Below are 18,719 nucleotides of genomic sequence, written 5' to 3' on the forward strand. Positions count from 1 at the left end.
GCACTCTCCAGTTTTAGTAAATCTCCCCCTTTGTGTTGTAGAAATGACTTTGAGGATAGTCATCTTTTGCCCCCTTGCTGTTTGTGGTGAGTGGTGACATCCCAGCAGAGTGACGATGGACGCCCCATGCTCAGTCACACCGGATCCACATTTCATTCATTCTCTGTAATGAGCGCTTCTGGAACAATTCTCAGTCCAGGGAGCACTGGGCGGGGTGACTCCTCCCTCCTGACTGGCTCCGCCCTCAGCAGACCTCCTATATATGAAGAGGTAGAAGTGCAGCTGATCACAAGTTTGTCTGATAAGGAAGCAGAATGGCAGATAATGTGAGTATGAGCACCGATGGAAGCTGCAAAAGCTGAGAAAATGGGTTGTGTGGAAGTGGTTGGTTGTGGGAAGTGGTGGAAATAATATTGCTGGGTGTTGATATAGGTAGGTGTAGGGTTGCTGGCTGTGGTAGTGGTTAGTATAGTAGAGCTGAGTTAAGGCACTGGTGCATATAATGCTATTGGTTGTGGATGGTGGTGAGGACATAGGTTGGTGGGGAGTTGTTGGGTGTAGGTCAGGATTTTAGTTCTTGCCCTTCCACTTATTCATATTATTAAGGTAGTGATGAATACATTTTAAGATCCTGGCACAGAGCTGGCTTTCCCTTTCTGGGTGTTCTTAGTATACGGTATATACTGGGATGGCTCAGACCCTCCCCCCTTCTCCATGCTTGCTCTTAGTGTCTCATTGTTTCCATATCTCCCCTTTTTTTTTTATTTTTTATTTTTTTAATTTACATGTGATTATATTAACCATTTGCTGTGACATTTTAAAAATATAATGGTCCTAGTCTGAGATGTGACATGTCCAGCCCCTTTGTTACTCCATTGTGGCAGATCATTACTAGGGATGAGCCCAATGTTCGATTTAAAAGTAAGTTCGACTCGAATGTCGGTGTTTGCCTGTTCGCTGAATAGCGAACAATTTGGGGTGTTTGTGACAAAGTCGAAATCCGCGGAACACCCTTTAAAAGTCTATGGGATAAATCAAAAGTGCTAATTTTTAAGGCTTATATGCATGGTATTGTCATAAAAAAATGTTTGGGAACCCGGGTCCTGCCCCAGGGGACATGTATCAATGCTAAAAAAGTTTTAAAAACAGCCTTTTTCAGGAGCAGTGATTTTAATAATGCTTAAAGTGAAACAATAAAAGTGAAATATTTCTTTAAATTTCGTACCAGGGGGGTGTCTATAGTATGCCTGTAAAGTGGTGCATGTTTCCCGTGTTTAGAACAGTCCGAGAGCAAAATGATATTTCTAAAGGAAAAAAAGTCATTTAAAACTACTTACTGCTATAATGAATTGTCGGTCCGACAATACACATAAAAGTCATTGAAAAAAACGGCATGGGATTCCCCCACAGGGGAACCCCGAACCATAATTTAAAAAAAAATTGCGTGGGGGTCCCCCTCAAAATCCATACCAGACCCTTATCTGAGCACACAATCTGGCAGGCTGCCCCACCTCCTGAACCATACCAGGCCACATGCCCTCAACATGGGGAGGGTGCTTTGGGGTAGCGGCTCCCCCAAAGCACCTTGTCCCCTTGTTGATGGGGAGAAGGGCCTCATCCCCACAACCCTTGTCTGGTGGTTGTGGGGGTCTGCGGGCGGGGGTTTATCGGAATCTAAAAGCCCCCTTTAACAAGGGGACCGCCAGATCCCCCCTGTGAAATGGTAATGGGGTACAAATGTACCCCTACCATTTCACAAAAAAGGTGTGAAAATGATAAAAAAAAACACATTTTTTGTGAAATGGTAGGTGTACATTTGTACCCGTTACCATTTCACACAGGGGGGCTGGGATCTGGGGGTCCCCTTGTTAAAGGGGGATTCCAGATTCCGATAAGTCCCCTGCCCGCAGACCCCCACAACCACCGGGCAAGGGTTGTGGGGATGAGGCCCTTCTCCCCATCAACATGGGGACAAGGTGCTTTGGGGGGGCCACTACCCCAAAGCACCCTCCCCATGTTGAGGGCATGTGGCCTGCCAGGTTGCAAGCTCGGCTAAGGGTCTGGTATGGATTTTGAGGGGGACCCCCACGCCATTTTTTTTTTTTTAATTTTGGTTTGGGGTTCTCCTGTGGGGGAATCCCATGCTGTTTTTTTTCAATGGTAGATCAAAAAATGGTAGTGCATGTGCTATAAATGTGAAGTGTAAAACCAAATGTGGTATTAAGGACAAAAATAGCTGTGCTGGATGCACAGAGTGTGAATATCAATGAATGAACTATATTAAACAACAGTCCACAAAAATGTGAGAAATGAAAACTCTTTCAATAGTGGTGATGTCCAACCAGTACGGATAAGAATAGATTGTCTGTAGTCACTATCATCAAGACTTCAAGGTAAGTGAATAAATACTCTTACCGACTGAGATGGACACACATGTCATACGACAGTGAGTTAAATGGGCTCAGGATCCTATGCGACCTTGGAGTTGCACACAGGAAGAGGTCAGGGTAGTCCAATGCGATGTCCTCAGCTCCTGATTTCCAAACTCCACAGATGGTCTGTGGTCCAAGAAGGTATCGCCAAGGTATGATTCCTCTTTAGCTCCAGGGACCCAGCATATGGAAAAAGGAAGACTCCGGATGGTGCAGGTCAAACCAGATGGAGTATTGAAAAAGTTAAAGGTGATCACAAAAATGTTATAAAAAAGATTAAAAGCAATGTGGGGTACAGGTAATGCTAGACCAACGCGTTTCAACACTAAAAGGTCTTCAACAGGGGCAAATGACTGTCCCCTCACATTGCTGCAACTTAAATAGACTTTCTTAACAAAGAGGTCCGCCTTCCAAAGGGTGGGACCATGAGAGTGCTCTGACATCAGGCACACCAAACTAACATGTTAAGAACTATATAAAAAAAGGAGAAATCACATATATAGTCATATGCCTCAAAATGTCTAAATTTGGTTAAAACTAATAAAATACAAACATGTTCATATCAGAATATTGTGGTTAAAATAGGAGCCCAAGCATCCTGTGATGTGCTCCAAGCCTCGTTTTGGCGCACAATCACGTGACAAGTATCAGCTAATGGAACACTGTATAGATCATTTAGTTAGCCAATGTAATTCTCAGAACATTGGAATAATGTGGTTAAAAATGGAGACCGAAGGTCATGTGATGCGCTCCAAGCCTCGTCCTGGACCATGATCACATGACATTTATCAGCCATGGAACACTGTGTTGATAGTGTGGATAACCAATGGTGTTCTCATAGGGAATGACAGAGGGTCACGTGATGCGCTCCAAGCCTCGACCTGGACCGCAATCACATGAATATATCGGCCAATAGAGCACTATGTTGATAGTGTAGATAATCAATGGTGTTCTCATAGGGGATGTGTAGAGACCCATGATCTACGTAATGCGTGCGCATGCCCAATGCAGCAAGGGCCGCACACTGCCACGATCGGATCACTGGGGCGACGTAAATGTGTCAACACCTTAGTCCGAGGATTCGCCAATGCAAAGGCGAGTCCCGGTGGCAAGATCATGTGACACCAGACGTCCTATACCTGCTCAATACACATCTCCAATGAAGGGGAAGCTGTCATATCGTCACCAAATCCCATGGTACAACCCTCCAGGGACATCATATGGAAACCTAGATGCATACAGTGCCCTCCTGTGTTTTCCTCATAGTAAACAAAGTCACATGACAAGCTCAATATGCCATGTGACAAAATCTACACACAATACATGCATTTCCATTTGCCCTAAGGGAATGGGGCTTCATAGCAGCATGATATTGCAGGTTATCAATCCAGTGATAGATGGAATAAAAGGCCGACATTTCACAACTAAACAGCAAACAATTTAAAATACATAATTGGGCTCATCGTGGTTGGTTCTCCCGCCGGTGGGTATAATCCAACCCTCACTAGCACAGGGTGTTTACAAATCCACGATTAGAACAAAAATAACACAAGATAAATAGACCAATAAAAATGGAAACCCAGAAACATACCTAAACACATCAGTAAAAATCATTCAGTATGCATGCCAAATTAGTGTGCATGGGGAAAAAAGTCTATACACACCTAAAGACAAGGACACATGGGTCTAAGTGGGACCACACATGGACCCGGCTTGAATGCCGAATCGGCGCACATGGAACAATACGTCCATCGGCACCAAAAAGACTTCCACAAGGGATCCCAGCTTGACACCACAGACCCATGCAATGGCATGCAAAACAATGAATATGAGATAAATAGATGAAAACACTAAATGGGATAAATAGAAAGAACCTAATGGTAATGGAAGCCTAAATACAAAAAGGATGGTCAAAGAAGGATGAAAGATCAAGCCTGATTGATGAAACTATTAAGATCCCAATCAACATTCATGCCATGGGGCGAATAGCTCTTGAGCTCGTATATCCAGAAGGTCTCGAGCCGGGATACGCCCCGTAGGCATGAATCACCTCTCCAGTGGGGGACGAATCGATCGATAATTTGAAACTGTTTACCCATAGGGTCTTTCCCATGATGTTCCAAAAAATGACGGGAGACGGTGTGTTTAGGACAACCATTCTTGATTTTGGCCAGATGTTCGTTAACCCATATCGAAAAATTCCTAATAGTCTGACCCACATATTGTTTGTTACAAGGACATGTGATGAGATATACTATGAACCTTTTTACGCAGGTGGTGAAGTGCTTCATGGAGTATATATGCATAGTAACACTGGACTGAAAGTTGTCAGTTCTACGTCTCCCCAGGACATTATGTAAACAAACATTGCACTTTCTACAAGGAAAATATCCTTTGCATTCTGGAAAGAACGAAGTGCTTTTGGGTGGATCAATAGTGTTAGGGGCAATATCACCCTGTATAGAGCGTGCTCCCCTAAAGATGACACCTGCTTTTTCTGGGAGAGAAGCTCCCAGAATTTTATCACTCTGGAGAACTTTCCAGTGTTGACACAAAAAAAGAGGAAAGTGCACCAAAAATAAGCCACGTCCATAAATCATTGAGGATACAAAATAAGGTAGTACTGAGTATTACCAGGGAGGCGGACTTTTTAGGCTAAAACAGTGGAGAAGATATAGCAGTATAAAAAATATAAATTTATTGAAAAATACAATATCTAAAAAACAATAATTGTAACATATATCATCTATGATTATTGTGCAGTGAGCCCTTGTATGTCTACGCGTTTCACCGTTAGGCTTCTTCAGGACACGGCCAAGGTTCACAGATGAGACAGAGAAGGGAATATGTCTCTCTATCTTAAATTGGAATGCAAAATCATGCAAGTCACGGTAGCATGAGAAAGTTCAATCAGCAGTAAGAAAGTATATTAGATATAGCTAAATATCTCAGCAGGGGCATGTAAACAATATTCCTAATTAAGGGAGCAGCCATTAGAGGGAGGAGGGCCAACACCGGATGCACCACTTAGATCCTGGATTTAGTATCAGCAATGCTGAAGGCTCAACACAATCCCATCGCTGCATATTCAGGATACAAATAATCCAGCGTGCCCCTGGCAACTTTCCAGTGTTTATTAAAGGTCTTTTTTATCTTTGTGCTGGATAGAGAAGGACGTGAAAAAGGACCATTTGGATTTGTCATCTCTGGCCCTTTTCTGTTTCGTCTCCAAGAGAGTGGCTCTATTATTCAGGAAGACAGCCCTAATATTAGCATCAAGGTCTGAGGGCTTATAGCCTTTGTCCATAAATCTTTGTCGAAGAACATGAGACTGAGAAAAGAAATCATTGTCCCTCGTGCAGTTCCGCCTGAGGCAGAGAAATTGGCCTCGGGGGACCCATTGAAGCCCAAATGATGGTGACAGCTGTCCACTGGAATGTATCCATTCCTGTCGGTGGGTTTAAAAAGGTCTTAAGTTCCAGGTGGTTGTTAACAGCTGTAATTTCCAAGTCTAGGAAGTGTATGGTAGTAGTACTGGCCTCAAAATTCAGTATAATACCCTGATCATTCTTATTTAAAGTAGTCATGAAAGCGTTAAGGGAGATCTTGTCCCTCTTTCATAGGAGGAGGATGTCGTCTATGTACTTAGCCCAGGGTTTCTCAACTCCAGTCCTCAAGGCGCCCCAACAGGTCATGTTTTCAGGATTTCCACTGATTTGCACAGGTGATTTGATCAGTTTCACTGCCTTAGTAATTACCACAGCCGTTTCATCTGAGGGAAATCCTGAAAACATGACCTGTTGGGGCGCCTTGAGGACTGGAGTTGAGAAACACTGACTTAGCCCACAACACCAATTCCGGCTTGTTGAGGGCATAGACTACATTCTCCTCCCAACGGGCCATAAACAAGTTAGCCAGGCTTGGGGAGTATTTAGCCCCCATAGCCACGCCCTTGATCTGTAAAAAGAAGTTGCCCTGGAACCAAAAATAATTGTGTTTAGTGGCATATCTCAAAAGCTCCATGATGTAATTCTTATGTATCAATGAAAGATTAGAATTTTTATTCAAATAGAATTCCACTGCTGAAAGGCCCAAGCTATATGATATAGGTATACAAAGTGGACACATCCACAGTTACCATAATTAGGTCCTCGTGGTATTGTACTTTCCATACCAGACCCTTATCCGAGCACACAACCTGGCAGGCTGCAGTAAAAGAGGGGGACGAGAGAGCGCCCCCCTCCTGAACCATACCAGGACACATGCCCTCAACATGGGGAGGGTGCTTTGGGGTAGCGGCCCCCCCAAAGCACCTTATCCCCTTGTTGATGGGGAGAAGGGCCTCATCCCCACAACACTTGTCTGGTGGTTGTGGGGGTTTATCAGAATCTAGAAGCCCCCTTTAACAAGGGCACCCCCAGATCCCGGCCCCCCGTGTGAAATGGTAACTGGGTACTAATGTACCCCTACCATTTCACAAAAAAAGTGTAAAAATGGTAAAAAAAACACAGGACACGGCTTAGGACAATTCCTTTATTAAAAAATCAAAAAATAAGTGTCCCACAAAGTCCATTCATCTTCTTCTTCCCTCGCTCCGACAGACCGAAAAAAAAAAAGCCGCAAGCTGCCACCGATCTGCCGTAGCGTCAGAGGGGGCGGGGTCACTCGGTCACATAACCGAGTGACCCTGCCCCCCTCTGACGCTCCGCTTTTTTTTTTTTCTCTTTTTCGATCCGTCAGAGCGAGAGAAGAAGAAGATGAATGGACTTCGTGGGACACTTTTATTTTTTTATTTCTTAATAAAGTAATTATCCCAAGCCGTGTCTTGTGTGTTTTTTTTTTTTTTTTTTACCATGTTCACACATTTTTTGTGAAATGGTAGGTGTACATTTGTACCCCGTTACCATTTCACACAGGGGGGCCAGGATCTGGGGATCCCATTGTTAAAGGGGGCTTCCAGGTTCCGATAAGTCCCCTGCCCGCAGACCCCCACAACCACCGGGCAAGGGTTGTGGGGATGAGGCCTTTCTCCCAATCAACATGGGGACAAGGTGCTTTGGGGGGCCACTACCCCAAAGCAGCCTCCCCATGTTGAGGGCATGTGGCCTGCCAGGTTGCAAGCTTGGATAAGGGTCTGGTATGGATTTTGAGGGGGACCCCCACGCCATTTTTTTTTTATTTTGGTTCGGGGTTCCCCTGTGGGGGAATCCCATGCCATTTTTTTTCAATGACTTTTAGGGATATTGCCGGGACCGACAATTCATTATAGCTGCGAGTACTTTTAAATTACATTTTTTCCTTTAGAAATGTCATTTTGCTCTGACTGTTCTAAACACGGAAAACATGCACCACTTTACAGGCATACTATAGACACCACAAAGGTACAAAATTTAAAGGAATATTTCACTTTTATTGTTTCACTTTAAGCATTATTAAAATCACTGCTCCCGAAAAAACGGCCATTTTTTAAAACTTTTATTGCATTGATCCATGTCCCCTGGGACAGGACCCAGGTCCCCAAACACTTTTTATGACAATAACTTGCATATAAGCCCTTAAAATTAGCACTTTTGATTTTTCATGTTTGTGTCCCATAGACTTTAACAATGTTCGCGTGTTCGGAAGAATTTTTTGCCTGTTTGCATGTTCTGTTGTGGACCAAACCGGGGGTGTTCAGCTCAACCCTAATCATTACCTCTTTCCATGCAGGATGGAAGGTGGGGGTGGGGTAGGGGGCATACTCCAGACTAACATGCTGACCAGAATTCAGTTCATACTGTACACACCAAGTACATAATTATTACTAAACATGAATGCTGGCCAGGCCTTGTGCCGGTCAGTAATTGGCACCGTCTGGCTGTCTGTAGATAGGACTATAACTTATATAAAGGTCTGGGCAGCCGGCATACATGACATGAACATTATAAGAGAAAATATATATGTGTGTATGTATATTAGACATTTGTGATCTGCTGGGGATGTCTGAGCTCCCTCCCCAAACAAAGGATCTGACAAAGTGCTGCAACCCACAAAAATCTCAAATTTATCCTGAGTACAGTAACTGCATTCATGAGATGTCTCTTCTGTCTATATACAGGGTGTAATAATCACCCCCCTTGTCTATTATACAGGGTGAAATAATCACCCCCCTTGTCTATTATACAGGGTGTAATAATCACCCCCCTTGTCTATTATACAGGGTGTAATAATTCTCTCCTTTTTCTCCTATACAGGTTGTTGTCTTGTGTAACTTCAGCCTCAAACCCGGTCACTCCATAGAGGTGAAGGGGTTCATTACGGAGGGCTGTAAACAGTAAGTCCCGGGTCTAGCCTTGGCTACTTATTATATAATATACGTCTGCTCTCTGTATAATACAATTTTTCCAAAAGTACAACTTATAAAAGTAGAAGTGTGCTCTGTGTACAGTACATCTGTCAGGTCACCTAGAGGCTGGGTGACAGATGAAAGGAATAGTAGAGAACACGCCAGGGTCAGTAACTGAAACAAACACAGAGCACACGGCAGGCAGGAACAGTAAGCCAAACACACAAAGGTTGATCAGCAGGGCTGGCCTGCAGTGCAGAGGTTAATATAGAGTTCTCTGATAGGAGTTGGGGTGGAGCCGTGCTAGAGGAGAGTTAATAAAAGCAGTCAGGTGAGAGTCAGCTGGTTTAGAGATGAACACATGGAATCAGGTAAGCAGATAGACAACACTATTGCATAACCATGACAGTACCCCCCCTCTTACGAGGCCTCCCCCTTCCCCGCTTGGGACCAGGTTTAGAGGGGAACTTCAAATGAAACTTCCTCAACAGACGAGGTGCAAAGACCTCAGAAGCCTTGACCCACGACCTCTCCTCAGGACCAAACCCCTTCCAATGCACAAGGTACTGGAGAATGCCTCTACAGAGTCGGGAATCCAAAATTTGGCTAACCTCATACTCCTGATCCTCCTCAGAGACTGGCACTGTGGTAGAAAGAGGACGAGAGAACTTATTGAGGACTAAAGGCTTCAGAAGGGCAACATGGAAGGAGTTAGAAATTTTGAGGCTTTTGGGAATCTGGAGCTTGAAACAAACCGGATTCAGTTTGGAAGTTATGGTGTACGGACCAATGAATCTTGGGGCAAATTTGAGAGAAGGAACCCGGAGTTTGATGTTCCTGGTGGAGAGCCAGACTTTGTCTCCTGGCTGAAGAGAAGGCGGCTTACGCCTGCGACGGTCAGCAAAATTCTTAAATTTGTTGGCAGCTTTCTGGAGGGAATCATGAATGTCAGCCCACATGGAATTGAATGATTCCTGAACAGTAGCCAAGGCTGGAATTTCGGAAGAACAGGTCATAGGAAGAGGGAGTTGAGGATGTTTTCCATAAACAGTGATAAAGGGTGTTTTCTGAGAACTGACGTTGACATGATTATTGTGGGAGAACTCTGTCTACGGGAGTAGTGATGCCCAATCATCGTGATGAGCCGAGACCAAGGTACGGAGAAAGACCTCCAACTTTTGATTAACCCTCTCAGTCTGGCCATTGGATTGGGGATGGTAAGAAGAGGTAAAATCCAAGGTAATGTTGAGGGATTTACAAAAGGCTCTCCAAAAACGGGACGTAAACTGAACACCCCTGTCCGAAACGACATGGGAAGGGACAACATGAAGGCGGAAAATCTCCCATACAAAAATGGGAACTAAGGCAGAGGCAGAAGGGAGACCAGGAAGAGGAACAAAATGAGCCATCTTGGAGAACCAATCGATTACCCCCCCAAAATGACTGTATTATTCTCCGATAGTGGAAGATCGGTGATAAAATCCATGGCGATGTGAGACCAGGGCTCCTTAGGAATGGGCAAGGGCATGAGAAGACCAGCAGGGGCTTGTGTGGAAGATTTAGACTGAGCAAAGACATGACAAGCCTTAACTTAATCTTTAACATCCGAGCGGAGGTTAGGCCACCAGTAGAGACGACTGATGAACAGGAAGGATGGGAGGAACCCAGCATGACCTGCCACCTTGGAATCATGTCCCCAACGAAGGATCTTAGCTCTTAGCTCCGTGGGAACAAGGGTCTTGCCAGGAGGAATTTTTGATTCCAGGATTGTAGAATGGGCAACAATGCATGAGGTTGGAATGATCGTCTCAGGATCAGGGGTGGACTCCTCGTCCAAAGTGTCAAATGACCTAGAGAGCACATCAGCCCGACCGTTGCAGGAACCAGGTTTGTACGTAATCGTGAATTTAAAACGAGAAAAGAAGAGACTCCACCTGGCCTGTCTGGGGTTCAGACGTTTAGCATTCTGTAGGTATTGTAGATTCTTGTGATCAGTAAAGATCGTAATAGAGTGAGGGGAACCCTCCAAGATATGACGCCACTCTTCCAACGCCAATTTAATTGCGAGAAGTTCCCGATCACCAATGCCATAATTTCTCTCTGCCTGAGAAAATTTTTTGGAGAAGAACGCACATGGTTGACGTCTCTTCTCAAAGAACTGAAGAAGCACAGCTCCCACCCCCATCGAAGAAGCGTCTACTTCAATAAAAAATGGGTCCTCAGGATTTGGTCTCCTCAAGAGAGGTCCAGAAACAAAGGCCTGTTTCAGATCGTGAAACGCAGAGACAGCCTCGGGAGGCCAGTCTTTGGCATTCGCACCCTTCTTGGTTAAAGCGATAATAGGCAAGGCAATGGAAGAGTAATTCCTTACAAACTGCCTATAATAATTTGTGAAGCCAAGAAAGCGCTGTGTGGCCTTAAGGCTAGCAGGAAGGGGCCAGTTGGTAATGGCCGAGACCTTTCCAGGATCCATGCGTAGACCCAAACTAGAAACAAAACATCCCAGAAACAGGACCTCAGGACATTCAAAGGAACACTTCTCCAGCTTGGCATAGAGATTATTCTCTCTAAGGCGCTGAAGTATGGTGCGGACATGGTTCCTGTGAGCAAGCAGATTTTCAGAAAAGATGAGAATGTCATCCAGATAGATGACAACAAACTGGTATAGTAGATCCTTGAAGATTTCATTGACAAAGTTCTGGAACACAGCTGGAGCATTACACAAACCAAAAGGCATAACCAGGTATTCGTAATGCCCGTCCCTAGTGTTAAACGCAGTCTTCCATTCGTCACCTTCCCGTATTCTAATGAGATTGTATGCACCTCTGAGATCCAACTTGGTGAAAATGGAAGCCCCCTTCAACCTGTCAAATAGCTCAGATATTAAAGGTAAGGGGTATCTGTTTTTGATAGTCACTGCATTTAACCCTCGATAGTCGATGCAGGGTCTGAGGGTACCATCCTTTTTAGCAACGAAAAAGAACCCTGCTCCTGCAGGCGATGAGGATTTCCGGATGAAACCTCTCTCCATACTCAGACATGGCCTGGGTCTCTGGAATGGACAGAGGGTAGGTACGACCCCTGGGTAGAGTTGCTCCAGAGACAAGGTCAATGGCACAGTCAAAAGATCTGTGGGGAGGAAGCACCTCAGCAGACTTCTTACAGAACACATGTGGTAGCAAAGGGAAGTCTCTCCTTGGGGACCACCTTTAGAAGACAGGACGAGAAACACGAAGGGCCCCAAGCCAGGATCTTCCCAGAGACCCAGTCCACATGTGGAGAGTGGAGCTGTAGCCAAGAAAGGCCTAATACAATGGGGGTAGAGGCCTTGGGTAGAATGAGGAAGGAAATCCACTCCTGGTGGAGTATCCCTACCGACATCCTAATAGGTAGCGTCTGGAAATGGATAGGACCCCCTGGGAGCACAGTGCCATCAATTGCCGAGACTACCAGTGGTGTAGCGAGGGGAGAAAGGGTAAGCTTCATAGAAGAAGCAGTTCTCCAATCCATAAAATTGCCGGCAGCCCCGGAGTCCAGATATGCTAGGACCGATTGGGGAGCAGGGCCTACTTGGAGGAACACCGGAAGAAGAAGACGAGAAGGTGATGTTTCTGGGTCCAATACTCCACCTGCTAAATGTATTAGACCCGAGCGTTTCCCGGACAAAGCGAGCAGGAGTCACGAAAATGACCCTTGCCCCCACAATAAAGACACAAGCCCAGAGTTCTGCGTCTAGCATGTTCTTCAGGGGTTAGTCCGGCCCAGCTGCATAGGTTCCTCAGCAGGCAGAGGATGCTCCACAGGGCGACGGGAGAAGAGTTCTGGCTGACTAGGACCTAGGGGGTGCTGGCATCTTTTTTTTTTTTTTTTTCTAGGAACCTCTCCTGGAAACGAATGTTAATCTGATTGCACAAGGAAATTACATCATCCAGACCGGCGGGGATGGCTCTTCCTGCTAATTCATCCTTCACTCGGTCAGAGAGGCCATGTAAAAAGGTTGCGACCAGGGCCTCATTGTTCCAGCTCAATTCAGCTGTGAGGATACGGAACTGAAGTGTGTATTGTCCCACTGAACAAGATTCTTGGCAAAGGCATAAAAGGGCACTAGCCACTGAAGAAACCCGAGCTGGCTCCTCGAAGATATTACAAAAGAGCTTCAAGAAGTCAGGCAGGCTGGAAGCCACTGGGTCATTCTTCTCCCACAGGGGGGCAGCCCAAGCTAAAGCTTCACCAGAGAGGAGGGAAATGATATAAGCTACCTTAGCCTGATCAGACAGAAAGTTTTGAGGCTGGAGCTCAAAATGAATGGTGCATTGGCTGAGGAAGCCCCTGCAGGCCTTGGAGTCCCCAGAGAAATGGGACAGAGCTGGCAGTAAATATGAATGTGTGGCTGTGACTGGTGGGATAGGTGCAGCTGCTAATTGTACTTGAGGCTGCAGGTTCGGGTTTCCCAAGGAGGCCTGGAGCTGCTCGAAGCGGGAAGCCAGATCCTTAAGGAATAGCATCACCTGAGTCTGATTAGAATCCTGGGTCTCGAGTCTGCGAGATATGCCCTGCAATGGATCGGCTGCAGGAAGTGGCACGTCAGCCGGGTCCATGGCTGATCAAACTGTCAGGTCACCTAGAGGCTGGGTGACAGATGCACACCGTTGGGATCAGGAGTGCACCACAAGGCAGTGGACCCTACAGCTGACTGCTGCGGATAGGAGTCCGGGTGGTAAGGAAGGCAGGGCCACTGGGACACCAACACAGAACCCACCGGGGTTAGAGCGTAGGATTCCCTGGGGCGTGGAGTCTAAGAGCCAGCAGGTGTTCACCAGAGCCTCTGGAGGTGAGGATGGACTGGGCTGCAACTGGCTCCAGGTCGCGACCCCCAGGGTCCCCCAGCTCACACCCACAGTAGGCAACAGGAGGATAGGGATAGTAAAGGAATAAGCCAAAGTCAGGGCCACAAGCAGACAAGGACAACAGAGTTCACGCCAAGGTTCAGGGTCACAGGCAAACAGGGATAGTGGGGGACACGCCAGAGGTCAGGGTCATGAGCAGACAGGAATAGTAGAGAACACGCCAAGGTCGGTAACTGAAACAAACGTAGAGCACACGGCAGGCAGGAACAGTAAGCCAAACACACAAAGGTTGATCAACAGGGCTGGCCTGCAGTGCAGAGGTTAATATAGAGTTCTCTGATAGGAGCTGGGGTGGAGCCGTGCTAGAGGAGAGTTAATAAAAGCAGTCAGGTGAGAGTCAGCTGGTCTTTAGAGATGAACACATGGAAACAGGTAAGCAGATAGACAACACTATTGCAAAACCATGACAACATCCTACTGACCCCTCCTCACTGGGAATTTGGGGTGTGTGGTCCCTCAAATAATACCCAACATCAGATTGTTTTGCTCAGGGAAAATTTAGCTCCAACATTTGTGCTTCTACATTGTGACAAAATGTCATCTTGGATAAAACGGTTTTGCCTTATGCCGCGTTCACACGAGCGGACTTTCCGGCAGACTTGGTCCGGCGGACCGGACTCCGTCAGACAATTCGATCGTGTGTGGGCTCCAGCTGACTTTTTTTTTCCCCCAAAAGTCTTACCGACCTAGAAATAAAATATATGTTTCAAATCTTTCCAACACACTTGAGTCCGGTCGAAAAATCTGCTCGTCTGTATGCTAGTCCGATGGACTAAAACTGAAGCTAGGGCAGCTATTGGCTACTGGCTATCAACTTCCTTATTTTAGTCCGGTCGTATGTCATCACGTAGGAATCCGTCGGACTTTGGTGTGATCGTGTGTGTCCAAGTCCGTACTTTGAAAGTCCGGCGGACCTACGCTGCAAAGTCCGTCGGAAAGACTGTCGGACCTAGTCCGTCAAAGTCCACTCGTGTGTACGCGGCATTAACAGCCATCATCTGAAATCTGACAACTGACATGCATTGTTGTCTTTCTCTCCTCTTGGACCCCACTAACCTGTATAGCTGCAGGCTCTGTGGAGAAATGAATCCTCAAATTTACAGTAGAAAGAACTTTGTCACTATCACATACCTAGTTAGAGGTCAGAACGCCCCTGGAATGACAGCAGGCAGTGAAAGGGCACAAAGTAGTAGTGACGTCTCAGCTCCTCCATCTCCCAGTAGTGACTGAGCAGCTCAGCTCACCTTCTCAGCTATAACTTGTTCAGCTCCCCCCTCCTCTTCCTATTTGGGGGGTAGGGCTTATATTGCAGCCATCACCGACAATCACGCTAGGTCTTATTTTCGGGAAAACAGGGTAGTAATGACTCTTTACCCCAGTTCTTCTCTGCAGTGTAGTGGAGCATCATGGAAATGTAGTTCCAAAACATCTGGCATGCCAAGGTTCACCATCACTGCTCTAATCCCTCTCCCAGCAGTAACTTGGCACCTCAGATCACTCTTCTCTCACTAGTAGGATGGAAGAGCAGAGACCAGACTTGAATGACTTCACTGTTTCTCTTGTGAAATTTCAGGATGAATTGTTCCACAGTGGCTGCAACTACAAATGTCAGTAAGGGATTGCCTTAAAGCTTACTTATGACTTGTTTACAATATATACATAACGTATGTCCATATCCAGACTACAGGTTCACTTTAGGTATATTATGATGTGGGGATTTGTATTTCCTGGACCCCATTTATTTGTGTTTTTCAAACAAACTCTTTTGTAAGTCTCCAAAAATTAGCTAAAGTTTATTTTTTTTAATTAAAAGTGCAGAAGTACCTCTGATACCCATGGGAGTACTACTGGTGAATGACTCCAGTACTACATCCAACAAGGTCAGCTGAGCAGAACAATTGCTGTTTCTTTCTTTCTAGGTTTGCCATAAACTTGGGAAAAGATGAGGAGAATTATGTGCTACACTTTAACCCTCGCTTTGACTTCTTTGAAGTTAAGAAAATGATAATCTTGAACTCGATGGTGGACGGTGTCTGGGGAGCAGAGGAGAGGGAAAGCTTCTTCCCCTTCCAGGAGGGGTCGGATACCACGGTATGTCTACACTGGGAGGGGCAGGACAAATGTTGGATGGGGCAATGTAGCATTACTGTGTTCATTTTGGACACACAATATACTGTATAGCGCCAAAAGGTGCAGTAGGCAGCCAGTGATGGCTTAGGTGAAGGGTATATAGGCTTTTCTATGGTGATCACAACTTCAGCTCATTCCATGAAGGATGAGAACCTCCCACATAGGAAGATCCAATGGATTCCATCATGCTGCCATTGTGTGCTATGATATATCATTTAGCAAATTGTTGCAATTTTTCAGATCACCGATTGTCAAAATTATTGGCTTGTGAAATGTGTTGCGTGTGTTTGTTAAAGCAAGAGGATGGAACACGGATCAGGAAATCCCTGATATGGAATGTCAGTATAAAGTCCCCTGTAAAGACTCAATCCGGGGAGTGGTGGTGGGGGGCAGGAACTAAAGCTCTATTAGCATCATGCTAGAACTGTTATGGAGAGACCAAGAGACCAATGGAGGAGGAAAGTGAGGCCCGGAACGAAAAGGAAAGAAGAAGAGAATAGTGCAGGGCCGGGCATGACAGTGTGTCTAGTGACACACACAGGGTTAAGTTGGCCAGGTTGTGGTGGGGTGGAGCCAGCAGGAAACTTTAGAGGTGGGGTCATATAAGAGGAGGGGCGGAGCTGGGACGGAGTCAGTGGAGAAGGAAGAGACACGAGGAGGCAGATTTTCTCTGCTCCTCTACAACAATGGCCGACATCGACGCTATATTGGCTCGTTTGCGGCAGGCGGCAGCATCCAAGGGACCGGAGTGGCTCCAGAGTCAGGTCGCAGGGCTCTTTGAGGAAGAAGCAGGCGGATCGGCGGACGGAGGTGAGGGGACTGCCCGTGCGCGGAAGTCGCGGCCGCCGGCGCGGTATTCGCCTGGACCCGACAGACGGACGGGTCGCCAGGCACGTAGCCCAAGGGGAGAAGAGTCAGCCCCTCCAGCCAAGAGGAGCCAGCCGATGGCGGATGCAAGGCCCGGGCAAAACACACGCCGCGGCCGCAGCGCGGTGGGCGGGGCTACGGGTCAAGATGGCGCCGCTTCACTTAGAACAGGACCCAGGCGTGCAGATAGAGAGAACACCCCTGCAGCTTCGTACGAGCCGAGGGGGGAGGACAGAAGTGGGAGAAGTGCAGCTACAGGGCCCAGGACGGGGAGGAGAAGCACCGCTGACAACGCAGGTGGCAATCGGTCGCCTGGCGGGGAGAGGGAACTCCACAGGGGCGGTCGGAGGAAGGAGCAGGCCGGCCCGGTCGCAACCATTTCAGGGCGGCGTGGAATTCAGGCGGGAAGCAGAGCTGCAGAGGTCGGACGAGGCATGGGTCAACGGGTGCATACGGCCTCCAGGAGGGATGCGCCTGGGGGGCTCACCACGCCGGCAAACCCATCCCAGGGGGACCGGTCCGAAGATGAGGAGTTGGAAGAAGGCGAGGTGGAAGCGCACCAGCAGGACACGGCGGTGGAAACCAGACCAGCGGCTGTCGGGAGGTCTCCAGGTCAGCCCGGTAAGTCCAATGACAATGTAGATTTTACTACTGCTTTACAAAATATGTGGGGGGTAGTTAACCCAGGTACAGCAGGGGCAGTAACCCGACCACCACGGGTGTCGCAGGGTCAGGACCACCAAGTGGCGGGACAAGGATCCGCCAGTTCGGGGTCAGGGGGACAACTGAGTGAGCTGTTGGAGGGCCTAAAGGCGCTAGTAGGACGTTTTGGGGAGCTACCTACCCAGGCGGCCACAAGTGGAGTGCCGCAGGTAATCGGCGGGGGGGTATTAGCGGGTGGGGAGGTGGAACCTTCCACGGGGGTGTCTGCTGATAAGGCCCTTGAGTCGAGTGGGGCTAAAGAGAAGCCGGGGGAAAACGGGGCAACAGAGGCGGCGGGTAGGGCGGACATAGTCAGGATTGCAGATGCAGCAAAATGCGAGATATATGTCTGTTTTGAGGGCCCGCTGGGTGCACATCTGAAGCAGGAGGTTAGGGAAAAGATTCAAAAGGGGGAATACGTGGAAATATTTTCCTTGTTGCCGTTGGAAAAGTTTAACCTGGACAGGGTTAGGCCTGATGACTCCAAGAAGGAAGATGAGGAGAAGAGGAGGTACAGGTTGATTCCGCGGACGTTTGTCAATTGGTTACAAGCGTTCGCTATCATGGCCAGCGTCATTGGCGAAAAGAATCCGGAGCATTGCTCTGGGTTGTTTTGTTATATGGATGCTATTGGGGAGGCACACAGAGTTTATGGTGGAACGGCTTGGCTGCGTTATGACGAGCAGTTCCGACAACGCAGAGCGGTTCGCCCGGCCCTGCGTTGGGACCATAAGGACATCAGCCTTTGGATGAGACTTATGTCCTCGGCTAGGGCCTCTCCTCAGTTTTTTCAAGGGGGGGCCGGGGGTGCACACTCCTCAGGACTACCGGCCGGCAAGAAATGGGGAGTGTGTTGGCAATACAACGAAGGACACTGCAAGTTTGGGGGGTCGTGCAAATTCAAGCACGAATGCTCAGGATGTGGGGGAACTCACACACTGGCCAGATGCTTTAAAAAAGGAAAACGTACCGGGGAGCCTGTTAACAAGAGGGATGACGCCGGTGAAGGTGGAAAGGATGCTGCCTTTCCTAAGTAAGTATCCGGATAGGGAGGCGGCATCGTTGCTTACTGCGGGTTTTCGGGAGGGGTTTAAAATACCTTGCGCCTTGGAGGCTGTTCCCCCTATGGCAAGGAACTTGAAATCAGCGTTGCAACACCCAAGGGTGGTGGGAGAGAAGTTGGCAAAAGAAGTGACATTAGGCCGCATGGTAGGGCCATTTGAAAATAAGCCCTTACCGGATCTGGTGGTGTCCCCGTTGGGAGTGGTGCCCAAAAAAGAGGCGAATAAGTTCCGATTAATTCATCATTTATCCTTTCCAAAAGGGGGCTCGGTCAATGATTTCATCGACCCTGAT

General features: G+C 47.3%; 1 protein-coding gene across 1 annotated transcript in view; it reads left to right on the plus strand.

Annotated features, from left to right (window-relative positions):
* Window positions 1-314: 314 nt before the first annotated feature.
* LOC141102363 (galectin-1-like) overlaps window positions 315-18,719 on the plus strand; it is a 56,174-nt gene continuing 37,769 nt past the window's right edge. Inside the window, exons 1-3 of the mRNA XM_073591316.1 lie at window positions 315-326; window positions 8,666-8,745; window positions 15,584-15,755. Coding sequence (XP_073447417.1) covers window positions 315-326; window positions 8,666-8,745; window positions 15,584-15,755 — 264 coding nt within the window. The remainder of the gene's footprint in view (window positions 327-8,665; window positions 8,746-15,583; window positions 15,756-18,719) is intronic.

The sequence above is a fragment of the Aquarana catesbeiana genome, linkage group LG07, assembly GCF_042186555.1.
Source record: "Aquarana catesbeiana isolate 2022-GZ linkage group LG07, ASM4218655v1, whole genome shotgun sequence".
In the NCBI taxonomy this organism is placed as follows: Eukaryota; Metazoa; Chordata; class Amphibia; order Anura; family Ranidae; genus Aquarana; species Aquarana catesbeiana.